The following is a 14,664-nucleotide window of genomic DNA, read 5'->3' as shown; positions in this document are numbered from 1 at the left end:
TTCAAAATTCTTTGGTGGGATTTTGAATATTCTTGCCCTTTTTTAAACAAGTTTTATGGGAATTCTTTCAATTTTTGACAGAGCGAAATATTAAAGGGCTGGTAGTACAAATTGGCAGTTGAAATAGTTATTTTAGCGACCAAGTATACGAAAATAGCAACTAATCCGAGCAAGAACGAATAAGTGGCACTTATCTGCAAAACAACACATAAAACAAAACAAGAACCAAAAAAACATGCATAATTTGTTAGCAGGTTGCTTGAAGAACTGTGAACAGATGTCGGAAGGTATTATATTTGAGATTTCTCTAGGAATTTCGTTATATTTGAGAAGAACTGTCAAAAAATTTTCTAGACAATCCACAAAACAACAGTTTTTCAGCGTTCTCCTAACTTTGTTCCAGAAACTGAACCAGAATATTATAAATGTTCACGAGGATCTTTCCGTGCGTTTCGCCAAACTCCTACAGGAAATTTATTACCATTCTCCATCCAGGAACACATTGCAAAAACTTCAGTATTCCCACCGAAACTCCGCCATGAATTTCTTAAAGAATTCTGCAAATATGTCCCGATGTAAACTTGCTAGAAATTGTTTCAATAAAAACCCTCTAATTCAATACATTTTACACGTTCGTTCAGCAAAAAAACAATAAAAATAGTGACTTTTAAATAAGTACATACTGTCATATCAAATCAAAACTGTTACCTTGAACGCCGAAACAGTGCGAACAATCTGTAAAGGAAGAATCCATCTAGAATTGTAGAGATCTGCTATAGCTATAGCAGCTATAGGTTTTGCAGATATCAGCAAAGAATGTCGCAAGAAATCAGCACATAGCTTCAATCAGGAACCTCTTTAACTGAGAACTTCCTCTGTGAGCATAACTGCTTTTTGAAACCAAACTTTCTTTTAAAGCTGTGGAACGTATTTCATTATTTCTACGTAATCTACCACTTCTATTGAAAAGAAAAACAATTTCTCTGTCTAGTAGTATTTGTGAATTATGTGGGCAATATAAAATACGATCCACAACTTTTGAAAGACGCTGATGTAACGAAAAACTACACCCTTTTGAAATGTTGGAGCCGAAATGTGCACAGGCATAAAAGGAAGGCTGCGTTTCAATCATGCCCTTTGGCTCTATTCAGAGGCGCCTCGTCCACATGTTCGACCTGTTCTTGGAACGGGTATAGGCTGAGAATAAAACTCGCAAAATAATCTTCAAGTAGATATACCAAAAGAATAAACTAAATTTAAAACTCCCACCGCACATACCCCATAACAACTTGCACACAAGGCGCTAACACAGGGGACTGTTATGGTCTTCTTGTTTTCTTACCCAGCATTGAAACTATGCTGCCGTGTTAAAAGATAGGTTGTCAGCTTGAGCCTCACGCTTGAGCCGCAGTTATGTTGGCTACGAAAACATTGCATTGGTGGGATAGGGATGCCAATTCCTTGCGCTAACATCGTTCCCGGTTTATGAAGAACGAAAGACGACTCCAAGCCATCCACCGGCAGAAATCATGTTATAATATAACAAGAGCATGCGAGAGCGAGCCTTGCGCAGCTCTCTCTTGCTCGACTCTTCGAAACTACATGCCACCGGTTCCCCGATTCATGCGAACGATGGATGCTGTTCCCAAACCAACAGTTTTCTCCCTTTTTTGCCTCCGAATGGCAGTGTTCATTCGAATTCATTTCACTTTACTCGGTCGCTCATACGTTCCCCACTCGTCTAGAACCAGCAGCAGCGTTGTCAACGTTTCTTTCCATTTTTCACTTCCCGCCTGCTTCTCACGCGTACACGCACGCTAAGCGCAATCGACTAAAGTCTTTAAAATCATGTTGAAAATTTACAGTTTAAGAATGTTAAAAAATGTATGTTGTATCGTTGTTGGAAATTAAAGGATTATTTAACAATATCTAAAAAAATGGAATAAGGAACATTGATTGCACAGTATTTAAATAAATACTTTGCCAGCTATGCTTACCGATCAGGTTCTCAAATGTGTTTAAATGATTGTTAGCATGCTGCTCGGTATACTCTTTAGAGAAAAAAGCGATGGATACCAGAGGCACACAGCTAAACGCAAAGAGCTTCTTCAGTGGAAAGTTTACATGTGTGTAGCAAAACCAGAAATGAATGAAAGCTTGGACTGTGGCTTCTTCGGTTTGTCGTTCTACGTAGGCTGAGAACTTGCGCAGCTATAGCACATTTTGGCACACCCAATGTCGTGCGCGCTTGTTATGCATTACATCCAGCGTGGATGAAGCTGGGGGTGCCGAATGTGCTCTAACTCGTTGGCAACGGTTTCCAAATTTTGAATTCGAGGTCATGATACGAGCTAAAACAATTTATGGAGGTGGAAATTTCGAACATTTTCGGAAAAGAGAGCATGTTGGACATGATTGAAAAAAAAGAAGTATCGTCGGTGTGTGAAGAACGTTAAAAAATGACTTCCACCTAAAATGGATTTTTCTAAAAGTATGTGAGATACCAAACTTCGGAAGTCGCTCAAAGGCGCATCTGAATGCGAATCGCATCATTATTTGCGATGAAAATGCGGAAGATATTTTTCAGAAAATGGTTAGCAAACAAGAAGCTAAAAATCAGCTTATGTTAAAAATCACAATACTAAAAAAAACAGCCAGCATAGTATAAAATAACTCTAATGTGTTTTCATTTAGTAAAATAGTAATCTGTAGAATAGGTCAGTTTGCTAGTCACGAGACGCCTCTGGCTCTATTTTTTTTAACTGTAGATTTTTAGCTCAAGGCTAGTCCATCTCGGGACCCACGTTTTACTTCACTTCCGAAAAGAATAACTCACATTTTTGTAAGTTTCTCCGGAGTGGAATTCGATCCCTGGTCTTCGGCGTGATAGAAATAACTCAATGCCAAATAGTTATATGCTAAATGTATCTCTATTCCAAGCGAACATTCTTTTCTTCTTCTTTCTGGTATTACGTCCCAACTGGAACAGAGCTTGGTTACCTGATATGTTTTCTATCAGCACTTTTACAGCTAATGCCTGATAGCTTTCTGTGTGTGTATCACACCCTCAACTCTGTCGGAAAAGGAGCATTCTTGCTGTCTAGAATTGATAGAGAATATGTGGGAAGTATAATATTCGATCCACAGTTTTCCGAGTAGATGATGTTGTCGAAAGAAGTTAGGCTTTTTTGAAATGTTAGCGCCCAATTCCCTATTTTGCATTCGTATATCGTCTGACAGGGCACGATGATACTATGTCCAAGAAAGGCAAGGAAATTTCCTTCACAGAAAGAATCTGGACCAAATCCGTCAACCTTAGCATAGTCATGCCAAATAACTGCAGGTTTACCGTTATTGAGTATGATTGTAAATTACAACAGTCTCACTAGGAAAAACAAATGACCCCTCTAGATGTTTTGAAATAATACCAAGTAATAAAAAAAAAGTTTAAATGTAAAGACTGGAACATTATCATATATTATAAATTTGGTAGTGGAACGCAAACCACTACCCAATTTTTTTTTACTATGATGGTCAGTGATCTTGTTTGCAAAACATTCAAAAGAATTTAGAAAACCCATAAACGCACTATGATAGGGTGTTGTACCATTTGGGCAGGTGTACCTATTTTGGGCACTTTCCGCTATAACTAAGTCAATATCAAACCGATTGATTTGAATTTTTGTTCAGGGTTAGATACTGTACGTGCCTAACTCTATACAAAATTTCAAATCAATCAGTTTGAAATTGTCTTTGTTATAGCGGCAAGTGCCCAAAATAGGTACACCTGCCCAAATGGTACAAGACCCTATAATGTATTTTGTTGATAAAAAATAATCAATTGACACCAACCTGACTGACTGCCGCCGGCAATCTGCCGCATCTCCTTGGTGAACCCGCGGGCCCCGAACTGGCACGACAGATCGTGCAGGGTACGTGGCTCTCCGCGATCCAGCAGCCGTTCCAGAAAGAACAGCAACGTCATGTTGCGTGCCATCTCATACTCCATCGATTCCATGGTGCTGTTGATTTCTGCTGCTACTGCTGCTGCTGCTTCTACTGACAGCCGTTAATCACGTCGATGATGTAAAAAAAATATTTAAGGCGACTGGGGGAATCTGTTGATGCCGATCAACGCTACGTCGATGCAACTCTGCGCTGCAGCACCCCTCTGCAGTCTTTCACACGCCGGTCGAGTCCTCAAATATGCGCGCACGACGACGACGAGGTTACTTAATCCTAAACTCGTGTCGCGCTGGTCTTCGTCTCCGCCGTTGTCGCCGTCGTCGTCTTCAAAAATTTTCTATAAATTATTGAATTTTTCCCCCTTCTTCGATGATGATCACACAACTTTGCAGGTTTCTCTTCTTCGATTTTCACCAATTTTCTCGACAACGAAACTGCACTTTGCTCGACTCGAAACCACCCCGCCGCGGATTATTATGTGGTATTTGTGTGTCAATACCCTAGAGTGCGCGCAATTCGACGTCGTCGTCGTCGTCGGTGCACTTGTTTCGCGCGAACGGAGACCCAACTTGGAAACTGGCACTTTTCGTGTGTTGGGCGATTTTTTCCTCCTCTCTGTGTTGCTTTTTTGTTTCCTCTGCTTCGGATTCTCTTCTTCTAGCGAACAGCAGACAAACGCGCGACCACGCGAGTGTGGGTGCGAAATGCGATTTTTCTTGGCTTTATCGGTCTCGGAACTTTTTCTTCTACTCTCTAGCTAAGTTTGCAAGTGTGTTTGTTTTAATAATTTACAATTATTTCTTCCTTCGATTTACTTACTACGCGATATGGGAATACTATGGGCAGCACTTAGACTAATTAGCTTTTGGTTTCCTATCTGTATTTTCACCTTCACCGTTGGTCAGGTGCGATTATTCCAATTGGGTAAAAATTGAGCTTGAAATTCTTGTGTATATCCGAAAAATTCCTACAGATGTTCTTGAACTGCAACGTTGACGTAACTTCTTTATTGCCAAGTATGTCACTAGGAACGTTCGTGTGATGTTAATCTGATTATAGACAGGCACTAAGAAAAACCGAGTTCCACCTCGTCGTTGCTCCAAATTCCAACAAATAAAAAAAAACTCAAAAGTTGCCACGATTTGATCCTCGCGTCGGGGATTTGAGTGCCGTGAAATCTAGTCGCGTAGTTTCACAAAAAGCACTCGCACTTTCAACTGAATTTCGAAGTAGAGATCGATCGAAACCGATTCAATCGTGTGGGGATCACATATAGGAAAAAAAGAAGCACTCTCGCCGCGGCTCCTCCGCGATCGATCTCGATCTTCGACCTCCTTTTATCAAACACTGACTGACTGAGTGATGATGCGTATTGTGTGTATGGTTCGTTCGTTGGGGGGTAGCACTTTCGAGACACGCGTACGCGACACTATACTGCATCGACTGTAGAGAGGTCCTCCTTCGACGACGCACCGAAACCGAATCAATCTCGGGCCCAGTCCGAGGGAAATCCACTCGCTGGCTGGCTGGCTAGCTGGCCACGTACGGTTTCGCGCGGTGGCTATGTGCGATGATGGTGCACCTAGAAAACGCATTCAGGGGAGCAGAGAAAGAGAGAAAGAAGGAGTGCGGTTAGGTATGGTGTTTAGCAGTGGTATCCATAGTGTGTTGTTGGTTGGTGTCCCACACTGAGCTGGTGTGGGTTCTTCGTTCGGACGGCCAGATGTACGTGTTTAGGTACACCAGCCAGACATACGAACGAACACTCTGTTGTTGGGGAGGAAGCAGAAATTACGTTTGAATGTTCCCCTTTTGGGGCTCAGAGATGTGTGGATGTGGAGCTGTAATTGGTGCGCTGTGTTGTTAGGTGTAAATCAGTGAGGCCAGAGTAAGGATTATTTTTGCACAGTAGTTTAAGAAATAACAGTTGTTATAAATTTGGTATTTTCCTATTTTTATGCAGTTTTGATTAATTCAAACGAGTTTATCATTAACGTTGAACTTTTCGTCATTGATATCATCGTCATCATCAAACATTTGAAAGCAGTTTTTTCGTTCAAAACAAAAGTTTTTGCTATGAAAATATATTCACTGTACTCCACATGAGGAGTGTAATGCAGTGAATATATTTTCATGATCCTTGTTTTGATTTGCAACGAGAAAACTGCTTTTTATTTTCCGAAAAATGATGACGGATGCTTGAGCCTTAAACCCGATGTTTCAACCCTTTTTATGCATTTACTCATAGAAACACGTTACAAAGCTTATCAAAACTGACATAGTTGCTAGATTCCTTGTCATATAGGGCCCAAAAATGGTGAGTCGACAACGTAGAGCGTGCAACATAGCTCTGGTATTTTTTTTTTATTCCTTGTTGGGTATATAAGTCACTGCGACCTGTTTTTAGATCTATTGTGACAAATGCCCCAGTTTTGTTTAGCTATGTCAAGTTGACGTATCACCATTGGAGTTAGCAATAATCAAACCTTGACTGTAAGCATGATCCCAACACGGTGCCACAGTTCGGATGAACTGTACTACCGCATTGGCGTTTGTTCTCCAGACATCCAGCTCTGGTCTTAAGTTTCTACCACGTGCTTCCTTGGGTCAATCGATGATAAAGCTTAGCCAAGAATTGTGTGCTTAGACAGGGTGTCTACTCACAAGACAAAATAAAATTTCCTGAGTTTGCCAGGCTTTTTCAGGGGAAAATTTTAAATGTTTCTAATTCGATAATTAATTCAAATTTTATAAAATTTCTATGCTTCTCAAAAAATATACAGTAATATCCTCAAAACTTAATAAAAAATTAAGAAAATATGTGCAAGACTTATTTCCAAGAGATTTTACCAAATCGCTAGATTCTTTTTTCAAGAACCTTTTAACAAAACTCTTTCGAATATAGTACAAAAATCGGTTTAAGAAATATTTCTAAATATTTTCCAGAGTTCTTTTGGATTATTTGCCAAAATTGATTTGACATTTGCATCTAAATACTCTATAAAATCTGAAAAAAAAAACATAGGAGTTCAATTTGGAGGTAACTCCACACTCTATTACCGTTAAATTCCATACACAGTTTTGAATATGAACTTGGATGTTTGCATTCTGCGCTGGTAATGTACTAATTGTTCAGGATTCGAAATTCTAGCCATGATTTTTCCTTCAAATCCTTCCGGAATTCCTCCTGTTTATGCGTAAGTTCGCAATAGGAAAATTGCACTGTAATAGTTGGTAGCGATCTCTGTAACTATTGTCGGTATAATCGTTGCAGTTCTGTTGCAGTGTAGCTAATACTATCAGTGTTGGGAATACTCACTTGCAAGATTACTCACTTGCTTCTATCTCAGTCCAGAAGCATGCTATCAAAAATGATGTTAGAAGGGTATTTAGATGGTAGTTTTATCTAAAAGTAATACTAAAGTTGTGAGAGAGCTGTGAGTACGAGGTGAGTAAAATTCGTGTAATTTATGCTCACCTTGTGCTCACAGCTCTCTCATCTTAAAACCCTACAAACATAATTTTTGATAGCATGCTTTTGAACTGAAATAGAAGCAAGTGAGTTTAACTTTTCGCAAGTGAGTATTCCCAACACTGAATACTATACATTTATGTTGGTAGATGTAGGTAGTCTTTGTACTTAGTCCATTATTGTCCCAATAGACCGGCCCACATTTGTATGATATGATGCGATTTATTTTTTTCAACATTCACGGGGCCTTTGGATGAGATGAACAATCTGTGAAAGATTCAGCTCAATCGGTTGAAAACTGAGCTGGCGCAAATGAGTTGCAGGTTCGTATGGGATGTTTAGTCCAAATATATGGGAAATTGGATGAATTCCAGCCTCTCATACAGCACGCCGGTTTGGCAGAATTGAAAGAATTGTAGTTGACACCTTAATAAACAACTTTGTAGAAGACCATATCATGATAAAACTAAATTTAGTTGCGGTTTCAGCCAACGAAAGCAAGATGAGGATATCTTCCCCCGTTTACTCTCGGTTGTTACATGTGACACGTGTTTTCCGTTCGAAACTTGCGCACTAAATCATAAGCGGCTGTTGTCCTTCATTTCCATTGCTCACGCAAGTAGATGGATATCGAGACAATGAAGAATTACATAGTTGCCTATGATGTAACGCGCAAGCTAAGACCGACAAACACATGCTGCATGTAACAACCGAGAGTAAACGGGGGAAGACGTACTCATCCTGCTTTCGTTGGCTGAAGCCGCAACTAAATTAAGTTTTATCATGATATGGTCTTCTATAAAGGGGTCTTTCATAAATGACGTAGCATATTTTTGACGATTTTTGACACTCCCCTACCCCCTCGTAGTGTATTTTCCCATACCTAATACATGGCTCGTAGTACAATCCGAGACCCCCCCCCCCCTAATATGTTACGTCATTTATGGACGACCCCAAAGTTGTTCTTTAGAGTATCAACTACGATTCTTTCAATTCTGAGCCAAATCGAACTCGCCAAACCGGCGTGCTGAATGAGAGACTGGAGGTACCTAATCCAAAGTCTATTGTCCCAAAGTACTGCAATATTGTTCTTCGAAAAAATGTAAGCAATTATGATTCCTATAAAACCGCCATAGAACCATGATCCAGTTAGTAGTTCATAGTAGTAGTTAGTCGTCCTAGTAAAAGCGAAACACAGGAAGAAATATACGCACGCGCAGTTAGAACAACCGAGTTTGTACCGTTCCGTAGTTAGAATGAACTATTGCCAGTTCAGTTAAGTAATCGTTTAATGTTGTGAACTTATCTGCCTTAAAATACAGTCCATTTGAACTATAATGTCGTGCGTGTAAATCAGTTGTCTTGGTCACAGTGCCAGTTCTCGATTATTCCTCCATTCCTTCGGACCCGACAGTGATCATGTCGTGAACGCTGGTATGTGCGCCATTTCCAATTTCTCGCCAATCCATTTCCAATTTCTCGCAGAATTTTTCTTTGAAACTACGAAAGGTTTTTCGTTTCTGACTTTCTCCAGTTTCTCAGTATCTATATCCAGAGGATTTTACGTATCACTTTCCATAAATAGCTCCTTCCGAGATTTTTCACGATTTCAAGTTTTTCGAGGTTTTTTACGGGGTCTCTGCTATCAGAGTTTCTCGCTGACTCCTTCCGGAAATCTTTCCAAAATTTTTCCAAACCTCTTCCAGGAATTTCTCTTTGTGGTTTCGGGATAGTTTTCCAACATTTTCTTTCGGGTATTGCAGAAGTTTTTCCAGGGATTTCTTCCAGAGACAGTTTTCAGATGTTTCTCGCAGCTTTCCTTGCGGGAATTTGAACGAAGTTTCTCCCGGGATTTCTCTTAGAGGTTTTCAGAGTTCCTCCTTTAATTTCCCTTATTATTTTCTCCTGGAGTCCCGGAGCTTTTTCACGTGATGACCCAGTTTCTCTCAGGATTCCTTTCGAAGTTCCCCTCGAGATTTCTCCAATAAGTCTTTGCGGAGTTTTATCAAAATTTGACCGGGATTCTTTCAGATATTTCTCCGGGGGTTTCTTACAAGAATTTCTAATAGTAAGTTATCCCAGCAGGCATTCCTAGAAAAACTCTTTGAAAAAATCCTGTGATACTTCCGAGAGCACTTCGTCCGGGGTTTTCCTATACCTAATACATTGCTTGTCACACTCTCACAAACCCCTTCTCACCCCTTGGACTGTGACGTACTTAAAAATGGAGGGCCCATGGATCACTGCAAGACATTGGGTAATCAACTATAAGGAAAAGCTTTAAAAAATATCCGAAAAAAACACGGGAAGAACTCCGTGAAAATACAACCAGTAGCTCCAGGAGAAATCCCAGAAGACTCTCCAAAAAATCATAGGAGAAAGTCCAGGATAAATTCTAAAAAGCTCTGAGAGAGATCCCAGGATCAATACCGGAAGGAATCTTTTGAGAAAAGTCCCGGAATAAGCTCCGAGAGAAATCCCAGATGATACTTCAAAATAAATCCCTTTGGAAAATATACCAACTGAAGCTTCTGTACAAATCTAAAGAGAAACTCTAGATGAAAGCTACCGGAATTCCAGAATCCTGGAAATACTCCAAGAAAGAATCTCAGATGATTCTACGGGAAACTGTAAATTACGATATCAGAGATATTCTTAGAAATTTGATTAGGGATCTATTCAAAATTCTTTCCACAATATAATGAGAATATACCTCAATTCTTCGAAGAGTTTATTCCGGAATTCCTTCATGGATTTCTACCGAAATTCCTTCTTCATTTTTTTCTCAGTTTCTTACGAAACTCTTCTCACGAATTTAAAGGGTTTTTAGGTTTACTGGGGTTCTCGCTGGCTTTCTCCAGTTATCCCAAATTTCCAAAAGTCCTACGGTTTTTTTTAAAGGTTTACGTATTTGCTTCCATACATAGTTCTTTCTGGATTTGCAGACATTTTTCATGGAATCTTTGCAAGAGTACCCCCAGGGATTTCTACCAGAGATTTCCCCGAGTTTCACGCTGGATTCTCCCCAGAGATACTTCCAATATTTATAGAAATATCCTTCAGAAAACACTCCAAGTGGTTTTCCAAGTGGATATGTCCAACAATAAGGGTTTTTGCGAGATTCTAGCAGAAGTTTTTCAATGGATTTTTTCTCTGATATTTTTCTTGGGTTTTCTAACAGGATTTCCGGTAGAAATTCCGGGAAGTTTACCGACTTTTCAAACTCTCTAAGTAGAATATCTTCTTCGAATGAGTGTAACCAGTTTTGTACCTTTTAGAACCGCCCTATCATGCTTATCCTTTGGTAGATACGCGTATTTCGACTACGACTTGTAATCTTCTTCTGTGCCAGTTCCGGGAAAAATTCTGGAAGTAATTCCATTAAAAACTGTAATCACGGGAGGCACTCCTGCATACAATTCATGAAAAACTTCTTAAAAACAATATCTTTGAACAAAACTCTAGAGGAATTTCAGACGCAAAACACAACAGAATCTTTGATCAATACTGGGAAAACCTCTGGTAGAAATTCTGAAAAGAAATTCCATAAGATACCCATGAGAAACTCCAGGGTTGCAAGTTTCTCAAGTAAGGATCCTGGAAGAAAATGTTTCATATCTTGAAAAAAAAATGTCGATAGAAATCCAGAAGAATTTCGGCTTGCAGTCTGATAAATTGCGTTGATTAATTATTTATCATCGCCGACGTTTCGATCCGGCTATTGGACCATCTTCAGGGCTCGATACGCTAATCAACAAGTTGCACAATTTTGTACAATTTTAAAACTGTCGGGTTGAAAAGGATCACGTCGTTTGGTACACGTTTGAGCCATTTGTTCCAATCGGATTTGGGAAATCCCTAGCTGGCGCACGTACACTAGTGCAGATGGTCGCCTCTATTGTGGCCCTTTTTCTACTGGTTTCATAGAGAAATTCTCAAAATTTAACTGAAAACACCTCCAGGATGTTCATGGAAATTTTTCAGACTTTCCAGGAAACTCCTTCATTATTCATCCGGAATTTTCATTCACGATTCCCACGAAATTTACTTCAGCAAATCTCAGGATTTTCTCCAAGAAGTCCTCCGGCATTTATGTTAAACTCCCACCAGGAATTCTCTAAACATTATTCCAGGATATTCCCACAAATTCCTTCGCGTGTTACCCGGGAATAATACTACGAATTCCACGGAAATTCATCCAGAACTTCACCGGGATTTTTTCCCCTGATATCCATGGAAATACCACCAGGATTTCACCGAAATTCATAAAAAAATATTAACCAAACATTCATATAGCATTTTCATGAGAAATCCACAAGGTGTTCCACGAGAATTCCTCCAGGAGTTCCTTAAAGTTTTTCTATGAGTTCCCCCGGAATTCCTGCAAAACTTCCTCGGAGATCCCAGCAGGACTTCTTCGGGATTTTTCCTTGAGTGCTTCGGAAATTCCCCAGTAATTCATCCTGGAGGTTCTCAAGAATATTTTCAGGAGTTCCTCGGAAATTTTCTTTTGTACAAAAGAGATTTTTAGCCCTAGGCTAGTTCAAATCGGGACCCACGAAGGAAGAACTCATATTTTGTGAGCTTGTCTGGAGTGAGATTCGATACCAGGTCCTCAGCGTGATAGTCACGTGCTTTAACCATCACACCAGGTCTGCTTCACCAGTCGGGAATTGCTGCAGCAGTTCCTTGGGAATTTTTCCAAAAGATTTTTGGGAATTTCTTCAGGAGTTCCTCGGGAATCCCTCAAGAAGATCTTCGAAATTTTTTGAAGACCTCCTCGGGAATTTCTTCAGTTCTCCAGAAATTTCTCCAGGCAGGAGCTCCTTGGTAATTCCTTCAATAGCTAGCCAAGAAATCATACAGGAGTTCTTCGTTAAATCTTCCAAGAGTTACCCGCAAATTCCTCCAGGACTTCCCTGAAAATTCCGCAAAGATTTCCCCGGGAATTTCTGCAGGAGTTTTTCAGAAAATTCTTCAGTTTTCCAGCAATTTCTCCACGGAATCCTCAGGAATTTCTCCAGGACTTTCTCGAAAATTCTTCAAGAAGTACCTCGGGATTCCTCCAGAAGTTCCTCGGTACTTCGTCCAGGAATTCTTTGATATTTTTGTTTTTTTTTCAGAAGTTCTACAGGAATTACACAAGGAGGTTCTTGGAAATTCCTCTTGGAGATCACTGAGAGTTGCTGCAGAAGTTTCTTGGAAATTTCTTAAGGAGTTCCTTGTGAATTTCTCCAGGAGTTCCTCGTTCCTTGGAAATTTGTTCAGGATATATCCGGAAAATCTTCCGGGGTTCCACAAGGAGTTTCCGTGAATTCCTTCAGGCCCGTGAATCACTACTAAAGCTCCCTGGAAATTTCTCCATGAGTTCTCCAAAATATTTTCAGGATAGCATCAAGAATTTCTCCAAGAGGTGCCGGGGAATTTCTCCAGTACTTCTTTGGGAATTCCACCAGATTTTTTTTCGTGGATTCGGCCAAAAGTTCCTCGCGAATTCCTCCGGAAGTTCCAGTTCCATTTTTTCCAGAAGCTCCTTGGAAATTTCTCCAGGAGTTCCTCGGAAATTTATCCACCATTTCCCCGTAATTTTCCTCCTTTAGTTCGCCGGGAATTCTTGCTTAAGTTCCCAGGAAATTCCTCCAGGAGTTCATAGGTATTTTCACAGGAGATCCTCAGGAGTTTCCCAAGGAGTTTATCGGGAATTCCACCAGAAGTTCTTCGTGAGTTTGACTAGGAACTCCTTCAAAAGTTCTTCTAGATTTTTTCCACAAGTTCTTCGGGAATTCCTACAGGAGATCCTTGGAAATTCCTCTAGGAATCCCCCCAGATGATCTTCGGGAATTCCTGCAAGAGTTCCCCGGAAATTCATCCAGAAATTCACCGGAAATTAGTGCAAGAGTTCCTCGAAGATATCATGGAATTTCTCCAAGAGATCCTCAGGAATCTCAGAAGTTCTTCTAAATTAGTCCATTAGTTCCTCGAGGTTTAATATAAAAGATAAGTTGTGTGTTTGGTTCACGTAAACACCTAAAATTATTAAACAATTAGAAATTTTCCGAAAAATAAATGAAATAAACAAAAACTTTTAAACAAACTTATTAAAATTTAACTGAATGCAGTTCACTGGCAACCCTTCCGCAAATTCACCTTAATAACGTTCCACTACAGGTACAGGTTACTGATCGGGACAGGTTCCTCGCTTACGTTGTCTCTTTCACACTGACACAAAACCAATGCACTCAACGCCATTTTGAAATCTCCACACATCTTTAAACAATTATTGGATACACAGCTGGATAGGGCACACAAACACATCCTCCTCCATTCATCAGTCAGCCAGACAGACAGGAAAGCACCGATCTAAACCGAACCGTCTACGCAACACCATTTTTCCGAAGGAATGCTGTATCGGAAATTTCCGATTAGAATTTCAGAAAAGTAACGAAACTTTCTAATTTTTCACGTAAAACAAAACTTAGATTTATGAATGAATCCTTTACCTTTTAAAAGTACCGTTGGTTTAAATCCCCCCGATGGCTCAGAGACACCGAAATAATTGCCTGAACAATGGCAAAGCACCACGATGGATCAACCGAACGAACGACGAAGGCGAACTACTGCCAAGAACCACACACGGTTTCTAACGGAGCTAAACGACGATGGATGGTGACGACGCGGCGAAAGCAACTGCACTACTAACAACCATACCAATCAAGCGTTGAATATGTGGCGGCCACAATGGAGATCGTCTCGTCGAGACGACGACGACGGTAAATACGTAGACAGTAGCAGGCAGCCAGCAGCCAGACAGACATCGGGATTGCTACAGGTGTAGTGTGCCTACAGCTAGTGTGTGCCGAGTTTTGTATCGGGATTTGAAAGACGAACACAAGCACGATGAATAATGGAGTAATGCGTGAGCTTAGTGGTCAAAATAGTGAACCGATCAAAAAAGCTATTTACATGCATTCTAGCGGTAGTTAATAAATAAAATTTACATTATCAAAAAAAGCCAAGCATTCTTCTGATGTTTAACAAGATACATTTCCATGTCTTCTGGAAAACCCTAACCTTTTACGGCTGCGGGTCACAGCTGACACTCCATACCAGTTAACGGACCAGAAATTTAAATTCGACAATAACACACTTTTTTCAAAAACTTTTTTGAGCTTAACCCTCTAATACCCAAATTTTTGATTTTGATCTAAATATCATTTTTCGTCATC

General features: G+C 40.1%; 1 protein-coding gene across 2 annotated transcripts in view; it reads right to left on the bottom strand.

The window, feature by feature from the left end:
• Positions 1-14,151, bottom strand: part of LOC109417065 (uncharacterized) — a 117,031-nt gene extending 102,880 nt beyond the window's left edge. The window contains exons 1-2 of one of the 2 annotated variants that reach the window (XM_029869867.1): positions 13,939-14,151; positions 3,853-5,548 (exon numbers count right to left, since the gene is read on the bottom strand). In XM_029869867.1, coding sequence (XP_029725727.1) covers positions 3,853-4,018 — 166 coding nt within the window. In that variant the 5' untranslated portion in view covers positions 4,019-5,548; positions 13,939-14,151. The remainder of the gene's footprint in view (positions 1-3,852; positions 5,549-13,938) is intronic. The other variant, XM_029869868.2, reaches the window with a different exon arrangement.
• Positions 14,152-14,664: the final 513 nt, after the last annotated feature.

The sequence above is a fragment of the Aedes albopictus genome, chromosome 2, assembly GCF_035046485.1.
Source record: "Aedes albopictus strain Foshan chromosome 2, AalbF5, whole genome shotgun sequence".
In the NCBI taxonomy this organism is placed as follows: Eukaryota; Metazoa; Arthropoda; class Insecta; order Diptera; family Culicidae; genus Aedes; species Aedes albopictus.
The sequence above is the reverse complement of the archived record's forward strand: the minus strand, read 5'-3'. Positions and strand labels throughout refer to the sequence as shown.